The 15637-nt window shown below is 46.9% G+C and overlaps 2 protein-coding genes across 5 annotated transcripts in view; one reads left to right on the top strand and one right to left on the bottom strand.

Annotated features, from left to right (window-relative positions):
* Positions 1 to 3377, top strand: part of CEP290 (centrosomal protein 290) — a 48552-nt gene extending 45175 nt beyond the window's left edge. For 3 of the 4 annotated variants that reach the window (XM_035127265.2, XM_060279691.1, XM_035127262.2), the window contains 2 exons: positions 921 to 1009; positions 2278 to 3377. In XM_035127265.2, coding sequence (XP_034983156.2) covers positions 921 to 1009; positions 2278 to 2466 — 278 coding nt within the window. In that variant the 3' untranslated portion in view covers positions 2467 to 3377. Of the gene's footprint in view, positions 1 to 920; positions 1010 to 1833; positions 2004 to 2277 lie in introns of those variants that run through there. The other variant, XM_035127263.2, reaches the window with a different exon arrangement.
* A 47-nt stretch (positions 3378 to 3424) lies between these two features.
* RLIG1 (RNA 5'-phosphate and 3'-OH ligase 1) lies at positions 3425 to 15430 on the bottom strand. Its single transcript, XM_035127266.2, has 7 exons — positions 15251 to 15430; positions 13546 to 13663; positions 12641 to 12736; positions 9591 to 9707; positions 5252 to 5449; positions 4622 to 4791; positions 3425 to 4014 (listed from the first exon to the last, which is right to left on the bottom strand). The coding sequence occupies exons 1-7, from the start codon at positions 15338 to 15340 to the stop codon at positions 3826 to 3828; spliced, it is 978 nt and encodes a 325-aa protein (XP_034983157.1). The 5' UTR covers positions 15341 to 15430; the 3' UTR covers positions 3425 to 3825.
* Positions 15431 to 15637: the final 207 nt, after the last annotated feature.

Genomic DNA, 15637 nt, shown 5'->3' with positions numbered 1-15637 from the left:
TTAGGACTTTTGACTAATAGGTCTTTGAATGTGAAGTAAATTACAGTAAGCAGTATCTAAGTTTTTGCAGAACCAGAATATCTACTTTTTGTCACAAAGCAACTCATGTGAAGCTCTCCAAAACCTGGGGCTCCCTGGTTTTATTTAATGATAAAACTCATCTTGAATTGTCATGTAAGGACCTTATTTACTCACCTGCCTCTACCAATGAAATGACTTCATTTACTCCATTTGTATTGGAAACTCTACATTTATTGAGGAAAATCCCATTAGATTTAGAATATTACGTTTCAGGAAAATTAGAACAGAACACTGGAAAGTAGTGGTAGTTTTTATTGTACTCTGATGTTATACAGCTATTGCACATAAGGCTGTTAACTGGCATCTGAAACCTCTGAGTATTATCTACATGTATGAAATAAAGTAGGCCAAACTGCCTGTGGTACAAGCCTAGTAAACACATGTGCAATTAGTCTATTTGTCTGAAGATGCCTACTTTAACAATATGCTTATGTAAATAATGTAAAGGTGACTCCCTGTTTACGTGGGGGTTCCATTCTGGGGGCCCCCATGCACACACAAAGTCAGGTAAAATTGAAGCACTCTGGAGAGGAGTCCTCAACCAAGGCCTGCTGTCCCTTACGCTCACAGGAGTTAGAGGGGTGGCATAGCAGGCACAGCTGACATGTATGGGACAGCAGAACTTGGCTAACCAGATGCTCCCCATTTCTGGATACCACTTCCAGGTGCCTTGCACCGCATTCAAATCAAAGGTGTGTAAATGGGGAGCTGCCTGTAAATGTTTGCAGTAAATTATTAACTTTGTAGCAGTAGAGAACAGACTTTCTAGCTCATTTGTAACTTTTGAGGAATCTTCATCACACACATACTTATGGAAAATCTTCCATTTGAATCCCTAGGGAAAGATGGAAACTATAAACTACTGGCAGAGATAACAAGCCTCAAGACACAGTTGAAAACCTCTGATTTAGAACAGCAGCGACTTCATGTAAGTGTTGTAAATACTGTATTCCAATTACTTCCAGATAAGTATCTGTTTATTGAGAAGATTTTCAGAATGTGTTTTAGCTATCATTACCCACAATTTGAGGCAAGCTATTAACAGTCATTCCTTGCTAGATATTTCACCCGCCACTCACAGGTTACCTCTTTCCTATCAAGCTTTTCAAGACAGGTGAAATTTCCCCATATTGTAGATTCCCAAAGATAAGATACTAAATAGTGTAGGCACAAGCCAGCAGCACTAGAGATTTTTAATCTACTTCTGTGGAAAAAATAGTGAAACTGTCCCAAGTGCAAAGTTTTGGGGTTTTGAGAGTAGATCTAGCAAGAAGAAAGACCATGAAGTTCTAGCAAGCAGAGAAAATGGCAGAGCAAACCCAGAGCTTGTCTATACCAGCGTTTCTCAACCACTGTTCCGCGGCACACTAGTGTGCCGCGAGACGCTGGCTGGTGTGCCGCGACGTGCGGCGACGAGAAGGGTGATTTGCATTGTCACATGCCTGGCGGCCGCCAATAAACAACACTGACCCACCGGAAAGCAATATTTCTCCTCCTCTTTCCCAAAGCTCAGTGCAAACGAGCCTGGCGGCCGCCAATACACAGCGCTGACCCGCTGGAAAGCAATATTTCTCCTCCTCTTTCCCAAAGCTCAGTGCAAACGAGCCTGGCAGCCGCCAATACACAGCACTGACCCGCCGGAAAGCAATATTTGGCAAGTGTTTCTTACAGTCATAATTATAATATAGGGCGGCACAGAGTTAAATTTTTTAACTTTTTTAATGGTGGTGTGCCTTGTGATTTTTTTCACAGAACAAGTGTGCCGTGGCCCAAAAAAGGTTGAGAAACACTGGTCTATACTATAGGAGCTAAGGCAAGGCTCTCTCCAACAGATACATTTCTGTATTTCTACAGTCCTACCTAGCAAAGTGAAGAGAAACAACCCACCTGAAGATTCAGTCCTCTACTACAATGAAAAGTTGTATCCATGTTATAAAACTCGGAGCATGAGCTAGCCAGACTTCTGGGTCCCATTGATTTTAGTGGGCAAAGAGCTACATTCTTACATCCCCACTAGAATCCCTGGGATTTGAAAGTATTTAACTTTGGCTGGATTGTGCCCATTATGTTTATGGCCTACATTTTACATCAAAGCCCCAAGTGAAAGATGAAACAATGCACATGTATCTCAGATGAAATTGTTAGGATTTAATGTGTAAGGATTTATTGTGTGAAATTTTTGCTGTTCCTCATTAGGAAGAAGTCAGAAAGCTGAAAAATGAACTGGACCACTTTGATCCATCCTTTTTTGAAGAAATTGAGGATCTAAAATACAACTATAATGAAGAAGTTAAAAAAAATATTCTCTTGGAAGAGAAATTGAAAACACTTTCTGAACAATTTGATGTTCAGGTAGATATTCCAGCCAAGGTTTCTATTGATTAAATGAAAAGGTACAGAATGTTTTTGAAGAAGACCTGAGACTTGGCACAGGAAAGAAACAAGAACATTCTTATATCAGGGGTCAAACAAGCTTTTTTGTACTTTCTCAGAAATGTCAGTAGCAAGCAGCCTGGGTTTGCTATGTGACTCTTTAGTACACAATGTGTTTCAGCTCTTGCCAAAGCAAGCATCTCCATGAGCTACTGCTTGTTTTCACTTCTGCAAACACAGAAGCAAAAGTAAGGAATAAAGGTATAGTACTATTATACTGTTGTTTTTTGTGCTAATTTATTATATAGTCAGTATTATATTTTTATAGATCTTACATTGATGTGCTCGCAGAGAAGGGATAAAACTCAATGCAGTTTAGAAATTATTTTTCTACATTTGTTCATTACTAGTGTATTATTCAAACAGTTTAATGCTTATTTACCCTAAAACTGACAGTCTAGAAATATGGGCTTTATCTAATAAAATATATACAAACTTGCTAAACAAAAGTTTACTTCTCATTTTTTGCGTTCCATTAGTATGACTGAATTTTAGTTTCATTTCAGAAGCGACTTTACGTAAAGCTGCCCTGACATTATTTAAGAAAACAATGTAGTATTGTAATATATGCATTTCAAAAGAAATGTATCTTTTTAATTTAAACATTTTAAAACTCATAAGATACATATGTTGTTCCTTTGAAAATATATGGAAGCAACGAAATCACTACATTTATGTATGTTTGAAGAAACAGCAATAAATTAGCACACAATAACTCTTCAGAATTGATTTAATGCACACAAGTATTTTTTGCTAGAATATTTGTAGCAGAGTATAAAATATAAACAGAAAGCTACCCTGAGGCTACTCAATTGACCCTAAGTTAGTGAAGAATAATGTTCTACTCAAAAGTTCTGTTAAAAGCATTCTGTTAAAAAAAAAACCTTTATGGAATTTTTTCTTTCACTTTATAGTTTGATCTGTTGCAAAATTTAAATATGCTTTTCAGTTATACGTTGCTATAAGAAATTCATTCATACAAACTAGTCATTACCACAACTGAATGTACAAACTATACAATAATTAAAAACAAAAAGCAGGACATTTCAGGTACATAACCATCACTTCAATAAAGTTATGTTTCCCACAGAATAAAAATAAATGCTCGAAAGTTTATAGATTTTTATTTGTGGCTTCTCTGCTACATAAGCAGCAGTATTTGTTATATATACATGTACACATCAAGCCATGTGTCACCTAAATACTATTTACATTGCATTTCAACAATGGAAACCTTTTGACATCCCCTATCTAAGGAATGAACAATCACACAGATGGCTACTTTTTTTTTAATAAAAATATATATTTTGGTCACAGATTACTTACTATATCTCTGAGACTGTTGAATCTTTGTCCCCCCAACTTTGAAAAATAATGGAAAAGTGTCTTTGGCTCAAAATTATAGTCGTATTTGGCACCACTAAAGGTGATAACAACTGGCTGAGAAATCAAATGAGGGTCCACAATTGGCCAGCACAAGCCAAGATGATGCCGATGGAGCTATGAAGAGAAGAAAAACAATTACATTACTAACTACACCAAGTACCAGATCAGTCTGAAACAATTGTCTGAACAATTGTCTGAAACAATTTAAAAACTCAATCACTGAGACATGTTCTTAAATTCTTGATGATAGAAGCCTTCATCCTTTCCAACTTGTGTTTGAAAGTTACTCCATTCTTCTCTCCCACATTACATTACAAGCATAAAATAGAAGATACAAATTGCACCAAATCAAAACTGACATCTGGAAATGACTCTGGAGGCTTTATTTTAGAAGAAAGCCATGAGAATGAAAAATTAACAGCCAAATAGATTGAATGATGAGCAAACACCAAGATATAATATGGATTCACTTGTGTATATTTGCATGTTCTATGCAACTTTTTCTGTAAGCATTGGTATGTTGAAATGCATTCATGTATAATGTGAAAGTGCTTCTAGGGAATTAAATGTTCTAGATAACATAATTTTGTGTTTTTTACTAAGCTTTCAATCGCAGCTGAAAATCCATTTTCTTCTTTGCTCAATTTTTTAAAAATAAACTTGGCGGCATGTTGAGGCTACAATCAAGATGTTGGTTATTCAATAAACATTTCAGAATTACCTTAATTAAGTTTCCATCAGCACAATGCCATACAATTCCTTCGATTTTCCCTTCTTTGCTTCCATCAAACCAAGACAATATGTCATCATGATTCAGTGGAGGGGCATTTTTTATTTGAAATGTTCCATGTGGTACGAGAAAGTGGATAGGATGTTTCTTGTCTCCTAAGCCTATTTAAAAGATTATTAAACAAATACAATCAACTTTTTTATTGTATTACAGAAGTTCCCAAGTCCCACCTTTATTTCCTAATTGTCAACAATGCTCCCTTAGCCAACTCTCTTAGGCTTTTGCTTTTATAGCTCCATGCTACTTGCAGACGTTTTCCAAATATTTTGTTTCTAGAGTCTGAGCAATTCAGCTAAAGACAGACAGGAACCCTTCTGTTTGCTGCAGCTCAGCCGACCACTGTCCTAGGCTTTATCGATATTTTGCTTTAATTTGTTATTTGTTTAGTTGTAAACACTTCAAGCAAGCTGCATCTTAATATGTTTGTTTGCCAAAGGTTTTGCTGTGTATTGTAATTCTTAAAAGATTGTGTTTGCAATTATGGTACACAGTGTTTATTACCAGTGCCTGATATAAAGCTCTCAGAAAAATATCTTGTGGATGAATTTAAGATATGCTTACCATATGGATTTGCATTAATGCTCGTTCCAATAAGCTCCAGAGTTTGTTCTGAGAGATCTGATAAGGGCACTAGACTAATTTCCAGAAGACCAGGTTCCTCAGTGTGATTCTTCAGAATGAGCGCTAGTTCAAATTCATAGTCAACAACAGAGGCATGCCAACAATATTGTTTGCTGTTTTGTTCCACTGGCACCCAGCCTGTAAAAAACCAAAACAATATTTCCCTCCTATTTAGGTTGGCTCCATTGTTTATAAAAATATTACAGGTGATATGAACATTAATATTGCTCATATATGAAAAACCAATGATTAAAAAATAATCACTAAACACGCACTGAGGTCTTGCATATATCCAAATTTATTTTGCTCACTAGGGAATGCCTCCAACAATTCTGTCTCTATATTGCACTTCAGTGTGTTCTGGAGAATCCATGATATTTCAGCCTTAGTCCCCCAATAATATTGTGAAGGCAAACAAGATATATAAAGCTATCTGGCTATACAAGGACTAATTCACCATGCAAATAAGACTTTTGACATGGTACTTCCCAACTTACCGTGTTTCTCATATTATAAGTCATGTCTTATATTAATTTTTTCTTCAAAAAAACACGACATGGCTTATTTTTGAGGGATGTCTTATTTTTTAATAAAGTGCACGCGGGCGCTGTTTGCCGGGCTTGTCAAGCCCAGCAAACAGCGCCCGCCGATCTTCGGTGACAGGCGGGGGTGGGCGGAGAGCGGAGAACGATCTCCGCTTCCCCCCACCCCCGCCTGTCACACAGCACAGGTCGGCGGGCGCTGTTTGCCGGGCTTGTCAAGCCCAGCTAGGAGCGCCCGCCGATCTTCGGTGACAGGCGGGGATGGGGGGAGAGCGGAGAACGATCTCCGCTTCTCCCCCACCCCCGCCTGTCACACAGCACAGGTCGGCGGGCGCTGTTTGCCGGGCTTGTCAAGCCCAGCTAGGAGCGACCGCCGATCTTCGGTGACAGGCGGGGATGGGGGAAGAGCGGAGAACGATCTCCACTTCCCCCCCACCCCCGCCTGTCACACAGCACAGGGCCGAAGATCGGCGGGCGCTGTTTGCCGGGCTTGTCAAGCCCAGCAAACAGCGCCCGCCGATCTTTGGTGACAGGCGGGGGTGGGGGGAGAGCGGAGCACGATCTCCGCTTCCCCCCCACCCCCGCCTGTCACACAGGACAGGTCCGAAGATCGGCGGGCGCTGTTTGCCGGGCTTGTCAAGCCCAGCAAGGAGCGCCCGCCGATCTTTGGTGACAGGCGGGGGTGGGGGGAGAGCGGAGAACGATCTCCGCTTCCCCCCCACCCCCGCCTGTCACACAGGACAGGTCCGAAGATCGGCGGGCGCTGTTTGCCGGGCTTGTCAAGCCCAGCAAACAGCGCCCGCCGATCTTTGGTGACAGGCGGGGGTGGGGGGAGAGCGGAGCACGATCTCCGCTTCCCCCCCACCCCCGCCTGTCACACAGGACAGGTCCGAAGATCGGCGGGCGCTGTTTGCCGGGCTTGTCAAGCCCAGCAAGGAGCGCCCGCCGATCTTTGGTGACAGGCGGGGGTGGGGGGAGAGCGGAGAACGATCTCCGCTTCCCCCCCCACCCCCGCCTGTCACACAGGACAGGTCCGAAGATCGGCGGGCGCTGTTTGCCGGGCTTGTCAAGCCCAGCAAACAGCGCCCGCCGATCTTCGGTGACAGGCGGGGGTGGGCGGAGAGCGGAGAACGATCTCCGCTTCCCCCCCACCCCCGCCTGTCACACAGCACAGGTCGGCGGGCGCTGTTTGCCGGGCTTGTCAAGCCCAGCTAGGAGTGCCCGCCGATCTTCGGTGACAGGCGGGGATGGGGGGAGAGCGGAGAACGATCTCCGCTTCTCCCCCACCCCCGCCTGCCACACAGGACAGGTCCGAAGATCGGCGGGCGCTGTTTGCCGGGCTTGTCAAGCCCAGCAAGGAGCGCCCGCCGATCTTTGGTGACAGGAGGGGGTGGGGGGAGAGCGGAGAACGATCTCCGCTTCTCCCCCACCCCCGCCTGTCACACAGCACAGGGCCGAAGATCAGCGGGCGCTGTTTGCCGGGCTTGTCAAGCCCAGCAAACAGCGCCCGCCGATCTTTGGTGACAGGCGGGGGTGGGGGGAGAGCGGAGCACGATCTCCGCTTCCCCCCCACCCCCGCCTGTCACACAGGACAGGTCCGAAGATCGGCGGGCGCTGTTTGCCGGGCTTGTCAAGCCCAGCAAGGAGCGCCCGCCGATCTTTGGTGACAGGCGGGGGTGGGGGGAGAGCGGAGAACGATCTCCGCTTCCCCCCCACCCCCGCCTGTCACACAGGACAGGTCCGAAGATCGGCGGGCGCTGTTTGCCGGGCTTGTCAAGCCCAGCAAACAGCGCCCGCCGATCTTTGGTGACAGGCGGGGGTGGGGGGAGAGCGGAGCACGATCTCCGCTTCCCCCCCACCCCCGCCTGTCACACAGGACAGGTCCGAAGATCGGCGGGCGCTGTTTGCCGGGCTTGTCAAGCCCAGCAAGGAGCGCCCGCCGATCTTTGGTGACAGGCGGGGGTGGGGGGAGAGCGGAGAACGATCTCCGCTTCCCCCCCCACCCCCGCCTGTCACACAGGACAGGTCCGAAGATCGGCGGGCGCTGTTTGCCGGGCTTGTCAAGCCCAGCAAACAGCGCCCGCCGATCTTCGGTGACAGGCGGGGGTGGGCGGAGAGCGGAGAACGATCTCCGCTTCCCCCCCACCCCCGCCTGTCACACAGCACAGGTCGGCGGGCGCTGTTTGCCGGGCTTGTCAAGCCCAGCTAGGAGTGCCCGCCGATCTTCGGTGACAGGCGGGGATGGGGGGAGAGCGGAGAACGATCTCCGCTTCTCCCCCACCCCCGCCTGCCACACAGGACAGGTCCGAAGATCGGCGGGCGCTGTTTGCCGGGCTTGTCAAGCCCAGCAAGGAGCGCCCGCCGATCTTTGGTGACAGGAGGGGGTGGGGGGAGAGCGGAGAACGATCTCCGCTTCTCCCCCACCCCCGCCTGTCACACAGCACAGGGCCGAAGATCAGCGGGCGCTGTTTGCCGGGCTTGTCAAGCCCAGCAAACAGCGCCCGCCGATCTTTGGTGACAGGCGGGGGTGGGGGGAGAGCGGAGAACGATCTCCGCTTCCCCCCCACCCCCGCCTGTCACACAGGACAGGTCCGAAGATCGGCGGGCGCTGTTTGCCGGGCTTGTCAAGCCCAGCAAACAGCGCCCGCCGATCTTTGGTGACAGGCGGGGGTGGGGGGAGAGCGGAGAACGATCTCCGCTTCCCCACCCCCACCCCCGCCTGTCACACAGGACAGGTCCGAAGATCGGCGGGCGCTGTTTGCCGGGCTTGTCAAGCCCAGCAAACAGCGCCCGCCGATCTTTGGTGACAGGCGGGGGTGGGGGGAGAGCGGAGAACGATCTCCGCTTCCCCCCCACCCCCGCCTGTCACACAGGACAGGTCCGAAGATCGGCGGGCGCTGTTTGCCGGGCTTGTCAAGCCCAGCAAACAGCGCCCGCCGATCTTTGGTGACAGGCGGGGGTGGGGGGAGAGCGGAGAACGATCTCCGCTTCCCCCCCGCCTGTCACACAGGACAGGTCCGAAGATCGGCGGGCGCTGTTTGCCGGGCTTGTCAAGCCCAGCAAACAGCGCCCGCCGATCTTTGGTGACAGGCGGGGGTGGGGGGAGAGCGGAGAACGATCTCCGCTTCCCCCCCCACCCCCGCCTGTCACACAGGACAGGTCCGAAGATCGGCGGGCGCTGTTTGCCGGGCTTGTCAAGCCCAGCAAGCAGCGCCCGCCGATCTTTGGTGACAGGCGGGGGTGGGGGGAGAGCGGAGAACGATCTCCGCTTCCCCCCCCACCCCCGCCTGTCACACAGGACAGGTCCGAAGATCGGCGGGCGCTGTTTGCCGGGCTTGTCAAGCCCAGCAAGGAGCGCCCGCCGATCTTCGGCTCTGTCCCCCGATGCGCGACGGCTCGGGGAAGCAGGCAGGGAGCTCCTGCTGGGTCCCGCGCCTTCGCCTCTCGCTCGGTCAGGGCTACACGACATGGCTTATTTTCGGGGTATGTCTTATTTTTCACCAACCCTTAGAAATCCTGTCATGGCTTATTTTTTGGGGATGCCTTAAAATATGAGAAACACGGTACTTGTTTACAATATTTATAGGCCACCCTAGAACAAATTTATCTGGCTGGCTTGTTTTCCGGTTATAATTGTTGGCTGAGTAAATTAATAAATTATTACCTAAAGTATTCAAGTTCTCTAAAGGACTAAAGTTATGAACAGATTTTTCTAGTGTTAAGCTATGTTTTTCTACCTGGAATATGTCCATTTTCATCAGGAAAAGGTTTTCCATTGCAGTACTCTATTTCCTTTGTTGGAATCCAGCATTCAGGGACAGGCTTGAAGTCGTCTTCAATATTCCAAGTAAATCCTGGAAGCAAGAATATGAAATACACTTGTTAACTATCTTCCGAAGAAGTATTAACACAATTCATCCTAAGACAGACAAAACTGGCAATAGCAATTGATTACATGGATTTTATAAATTTAAGTAGTATGGACTGCTCTGTTAAGAGAATTATCAAGGGTATTAAAATGCTGATTCTGCATTTGTAGGTATAATTATTTTTCTTATACCCCACCCATCTGACTGGCGTGCCCCAATCACACTGGATGGCTTCCAAAAAAAAAAGGAAGGAAAAACAGCAGCAGCAACATCAAACATTAGAAGCTTCCCCAAACAGGGCTGCCTTCAGATGTCTACGAAAAATTATACAGTTGTTTAACGCTTTGACATCTGGCAGGAGGGCACTGTACACGTCAGGTGTGACTACCGAAAAGACCACCTGTGTGGTTCCTTGTTGAAGGCCCTCAGAACTGACCTCCATGTCCGGGCTGAACAATGCTCCTTCAGTTATACAGAGCTGAAGTCTTGTAGGGCTTTAAATATCAACACCAACACTGAATTGTGCTTAGAAACGTACTGGGAGCTAATGTAGGTCTTTTAGGACTGGCATTATGTGGTCCTGGCGGCCGCTCCCAGTCACCAGTCTAGCTGCCGCATTCTGGATTAATTGTAGTTTCCAAGTCACCTTTTAAAGGCAGCCCCACACATTTAGAAGCATTTACTTTTTGAACCTTCCCAGGTGGTGCTGTGGTTAAACCACTGAGCCTAGGGCTTGCTGATCAGAAGGTCGGCGGTTCAAATCCCTGTGACGGGGTGAGCTCCCGTTGCTTGGTCCCAGCTCCTGCCAACCTAGCAGTTCGAAAGCACGTCAAAGTGCAAGTAGATAAATAGGAACCGCTACAGCGGGAAGGTAAACGGCGTTTCCATGTGCTGCTCTGGTTTGCCAGAAGCGGCTTTGTCATGCTGGCCACATGACCTGGAAGCTATACGCCGGCTCCCTCGGCCAATAATGCGAGATGAGCGCGCAACCCCAGAGTCGGTCACGACTGGACCTAATGGTCAGGGGTCCCTTTACCTTTACATTCCTCCTAAAAATGTTGATATTCCAGTCAACAAGGAGAAAGGAGCACGTGAACCTGGTGACAAATCAACAGAGACTTGAGGAAATGGAATAACACCAACTTCACCCTCTCAAACAAAATAGCCATGTTCAAAATGATCACCCTCCCAAAACTAATCTATTCATTCCAAATCTGGATTACCCCAGCCCAACTCCAGAAGTGGCAGAAAAAACTACACTCGTTTATTTTCTCATACAAAAAGCCAAGAGTAAGCCCCAAATACCTGTGCCTCCCCACCTAAGAAGGAGGATGGGGAATCCCCAACATACTGTAGAATCGTATTACATCACCAACCAAGTATGCCACATAATCCAGTATATTCTAGAAGACGAGACAAAACAATGGGTCTACTTGGAGAGAGACACCATCAAAAGCATCCCCACAACAGCATACCCATTTCTCCAAAACAAACTAAAGAAAATCCCCACAACACTGAACAGTCCATGCTTAAAGCATGGAGTGGAAAAGTAGGCAAACTATCCCCATCCCCACTACCCCCCCCCCCGGCCTATCACCCACTATTCCAACACATAGCACAAAACCTCCAGATAAAAACCAGGCTAGCCAAAGGCCTACACTGTCTAAAAGACTTCTACAACAACAGCAAACCCATACCAACACAAGAAATACAGGACAAACTAGGGGACACCCAAATACCTTGGCCAACACATCATCAACTACATGCCTTCTTAAACAATCCAACAGTAGAATCAGCAGCCACTAGGCCCCTTGACCACCTTCAGAAACCTCCTGACAGCAGAGGGGCACAGTAAAAGGATGGTATCCACAATATATAAAATATTGCTCCAAAATCCCACAACCTCCCTTGATGCAATCAAAGAACAATGGGAGCATGACATAGGCTATGAAATAAACCCTGCACACTGCTCTAGAAGTCTACACCTAGTAGTCTACACCTCCTAAGTCCATATCAGCCAAAAGAAGAGAACTCACTCTGAAACTCATCTACAGGTGGTACTTAACACCACGGAAACTGGCACGGATATGCCCAGAAACCTCACCAAGATGTTAGAGAGGCTGCACCTCCACGGGCACATACCTCCAGATGTGGTGGGAATGCCCTAAAATCCAACCCTTCTGGACAGCAGTCCTACAAGAGATATGCAAACTAACTAAACAGGTATTAGAACTCACCCAGAATTGGCCCTACTGAACATCTTCCAAGATCATAATGACCACTTACATTATATAGAGATTATAACCCACCTACTCTCAGCAGTCCGAAGCCTCATAGCCAGAAACTGGAGGGAATATTCAGGAGTAAACATGAACCAATGGTATCAAATTGTATGGGAAACGGCCTTGCTAGAAAAGCTAGCCAATAAATTGAAACTGACACAGGGACAAATAGAAGAGGACGCCTTCACCCCAATATGGCTCCCCTTTATCAGCCCAACACAGACAACATACGAATCAATCTGGTTTACCTGACCCAATAAGCCCCCCCTTCACAAATGCAAACAAACCCCACTGCAGCCAACCACAGTCAACCAGCCACAACCTGCCCCCCCCCAAAATACATCTCTCTACCAAGGAAATGTAATAAACGAATAGAAAGAAAACCTACCCAGTTGACGCTGACACAAAACCCCACACGTACAATATACAAAATAATACAAGCCTCATCACCCCACTCCCCCTCTTCTTCCCCAACCTTACACTAATGTCTCACAACAAATGTAACTGATTTGTAAGAAAGACAGTACAACCAAAAGAGATAGGACATGTACTTTTGTAAACCAATAAAATCTTTAAAATAAACAAATAAGCTCTTGGTTACCAAAAAAATAAAATAAAATAAAAATAGCCACCTACCTTTTGAGTCGCCTGCTGAGTGCACAAAACGTTTAAACCTTTTCTCAGCTTGCTTGTTTGGTTTTCTATCCAATCGGGCCCAAAGGTATGGCTGCCCTATAGTGAACAAAATGACATCAAAATTTATGGAGTTCCTTACAACAAACAAACAAACAAACAAACAAAAATCTAGACAACTCCTTTCAACGAGTACTGAATTTTGCTTTTAACTCTGGCATGGAGCAGCTGCTCCTATAAGCTTGTCTTGGAAGCATAGCTGTCAACCCCGGGATTTGAAGATAAGGAATCCTATGGGGCTGTCAACTCCCGGATATAAAAGTAAGGGCACTGAATAAGGGAATTTCCCGCAAAAAAAGGGAAAGTTGACAGCACTGCTTGGAAGTAAACCCACAAAAGTTACGAATCTACACAAATTTCTGCTGGCCTGCTAGAGGGATAGTAGCCTAGAGGAAGGAAACTTACAAAAGCATCTAGAGAAAGTATGGGGGCCCGATGCCTGCAAGTGAGAGTCACGTGCAGGGGGGAGAAGAGAGCAAACAGTCCCTTTTGCCAATCAATATGTGGTGAGGAAGGCCTTGCTCACTCAATTGGGGGGACGGACCCTACAGAGAAATGGAAGGAGGCGACTAAGCCAGTTGCCCAAGGTCTGGCTTGCCCAAGGTGGTTATCACTGACATCAGGCTATCACTTTTCTTATCAGTGAAGAAAGTGTGGGCTGATGTACTCATCTCCATCACCCTGGGCACATGAAAGAGGCTGCCCTACCTACACTTCAGCCTCTGACCATCAACAGGAGCCCAACACTTCCCATAGCCATGAATTCAGTATGGATAAAGCCCATATTTTGAATTATGTACAGCATATTTTCACTATAAAAAGGACTAAACAGAGTTCTTTCACATTACCTTTGTGCGTAGTTATGTAGCAGCAAGTTCCATCCACCTTTTCAGTTGGGATCGCACTGTATATATCTGCATCTAATGCCTTTGGATTAATAGTTTCGGTGGCCAGCACTTTAAAAGGCTAAGGAGAAAATAGGTGTCAAAGTATTTTGGAAGTATAACTTTTTTCAAGGCAGGAATTAGCTCCCCCACCCCTGCCCCCAAACCCAACAACCTTCATTCTTAATAGCATTGATTCCATGACACTGTACAGCAATCATTTCTATGTTGTAAACCGTCCTATGATCTTTGGATGAAGAGCAGTACTGTATATAAATTTCATAAGTAATAGATAACAATATCAATTCACAGGATGAAACATACTCTGTTTCCTATTGAATTTCAAAGTCATTTTGAGAGGGTTCTCCATTTTGAAGGAATCAAGCCTAGGGTTACAGAATCTTAAAAGCTACTATATCCATGGCAACAAAGATTCCATGCATCATTTATCATGGGAACAACAGTTGCTCTCAAGGCTTCAGTTTGAAATTAGAAGCCGCATCACCAACAAAATAATGGTAAGTAGCTATGTTTATTCCTTTGAAATCATAGGGATAATCTCATTAAAAGATGGCTACACTATGAAAATCCAACTTGTAATGTAACCTTTTCCTCCATCAAACTTAAGCATAGAAAGAGTGAGATGTATTCTGATGGTTTCCAGTTACTGCTGTTTCTTAGCATCTGAATACAGAAAAGTTATTAAGGAACTCGCTCAGTGCCTCCAGATGTTTTGGCCTACAACTCCCATGATCCCTAGCTAACAGGACCAGTGGTCGGGGAAGATGGGAATTGTAGTCCAAAACATCTGGAGGGCCGAAGTTTGGGGATGCCTGGTTCAGACTAAATGCGAAAATATACCCGAGAGGGAAAAGTGGGGCGGGATCTTCACCTTCACAAGTATTCAGCCCACTCCAGCTACTGATGGCACTTGGGTAATCAATGTAAGTGACAAACTGAGAGCGCTTACTTGAGCAGCAGGTGCAGAAATAAAATCAGATACACCTGTTGTGTTTAATGAGACTCACATATTCCAAGGGAGGGGTGGTGATGGTGGTGTTGATCATGTGTGCAGGCCAAGAAAGACTGTATGGGAATTTATGAAAGAGGAGATGCAAGGTGTGTGGGGGGGGTGGATTGGGGGGGGGCGCTAAGCCGAGCTAAGTCTTGGCCCAAATATTATGCCCACGAAACTAATGACCCACCCTAGCAAGGGCCAGGAAGCTGAGAAAGGTGCCCCCAAACGCCCTCAAAACATCCAGGGCCATTTGGCTCCTGCCGACATTCCTACAAGGAAAGGTGCATGCAGGTAAAGTGCCCTTGCATGCAAAGCACAGGCTGCAGGGTATTTAATGTAGGCTGCAGGGTATTTAATGTTGTTGTTGTTGTTGTTGTTGTTGTTGTTGTTGTTGTTGTTGTTGTTGTTGTTGTTGTTGTTGTTGTTGTTGTTGTTGTTGTTGTTGTTGTTACTCTCGCCTCACGTGGGATGCAAACACGAAGCGAGGCGATGGAGAAGGCAGGCGGGGGGAATAAGCGCCTGCCTTTCCCAGCTGCCGACCCTCCTCCCCTCGCTGGCTTCTTCTTCCCCGCCGCGGACTGCCTCCTCCAGCCTCTCCGCCGCCTTTCCCCCGGCGGGCCCGGGGCTCGCTCTGCCTTCCCCGCCGCATACCTGGCGCTCCCTCTTGGCCGAGGGCTCCTCCTTCACCTGGGTCACGAACAGGCAGGCCACCTTCTGCTGCACCGAGCCCAGGCGGCTCATGGTCCCTCCAGCGCCAACGCCGGTGATGAGCAGCAGGCCTAGAGGCTGCCTCCCCCGGCGGCGACCGGGGCAGCAGGCGTAGCGAGGCCTGGCTGAATGGGGTGCCGGGAAATGAAGTCCGGGAGGGAAGCTGAGGGACTCGTTCTCGCGTGACGTCAGCACAGAGGGGCTGGCCGGGCCGCTCGCTCGTCCCTAATAAAGAGAAAGCGCCTCTTTTGCATATGCCAGACTTGAAGAGTTAAGAAATGATTATGCTTGGAAAGTAAGACAGTACATCTCCCCCTAGCGGGGAAAAGT

Source organism: Zootoca vivipara, chromosome 10 (assembly GCF_963506605.1).
Source record: "Zootoca vivipara chromosome 10, rZooViv1.1, whole genome shotgun sequence".
NCBI lineage: Eukaryota > Metazoa > Chordata > Lepidosauria > Squamata > Lacertidae > Zootoca > Zootoca vivipara.
This window is presented reverse-complemented; position numbering and strand designations above follow the sequence as displayed.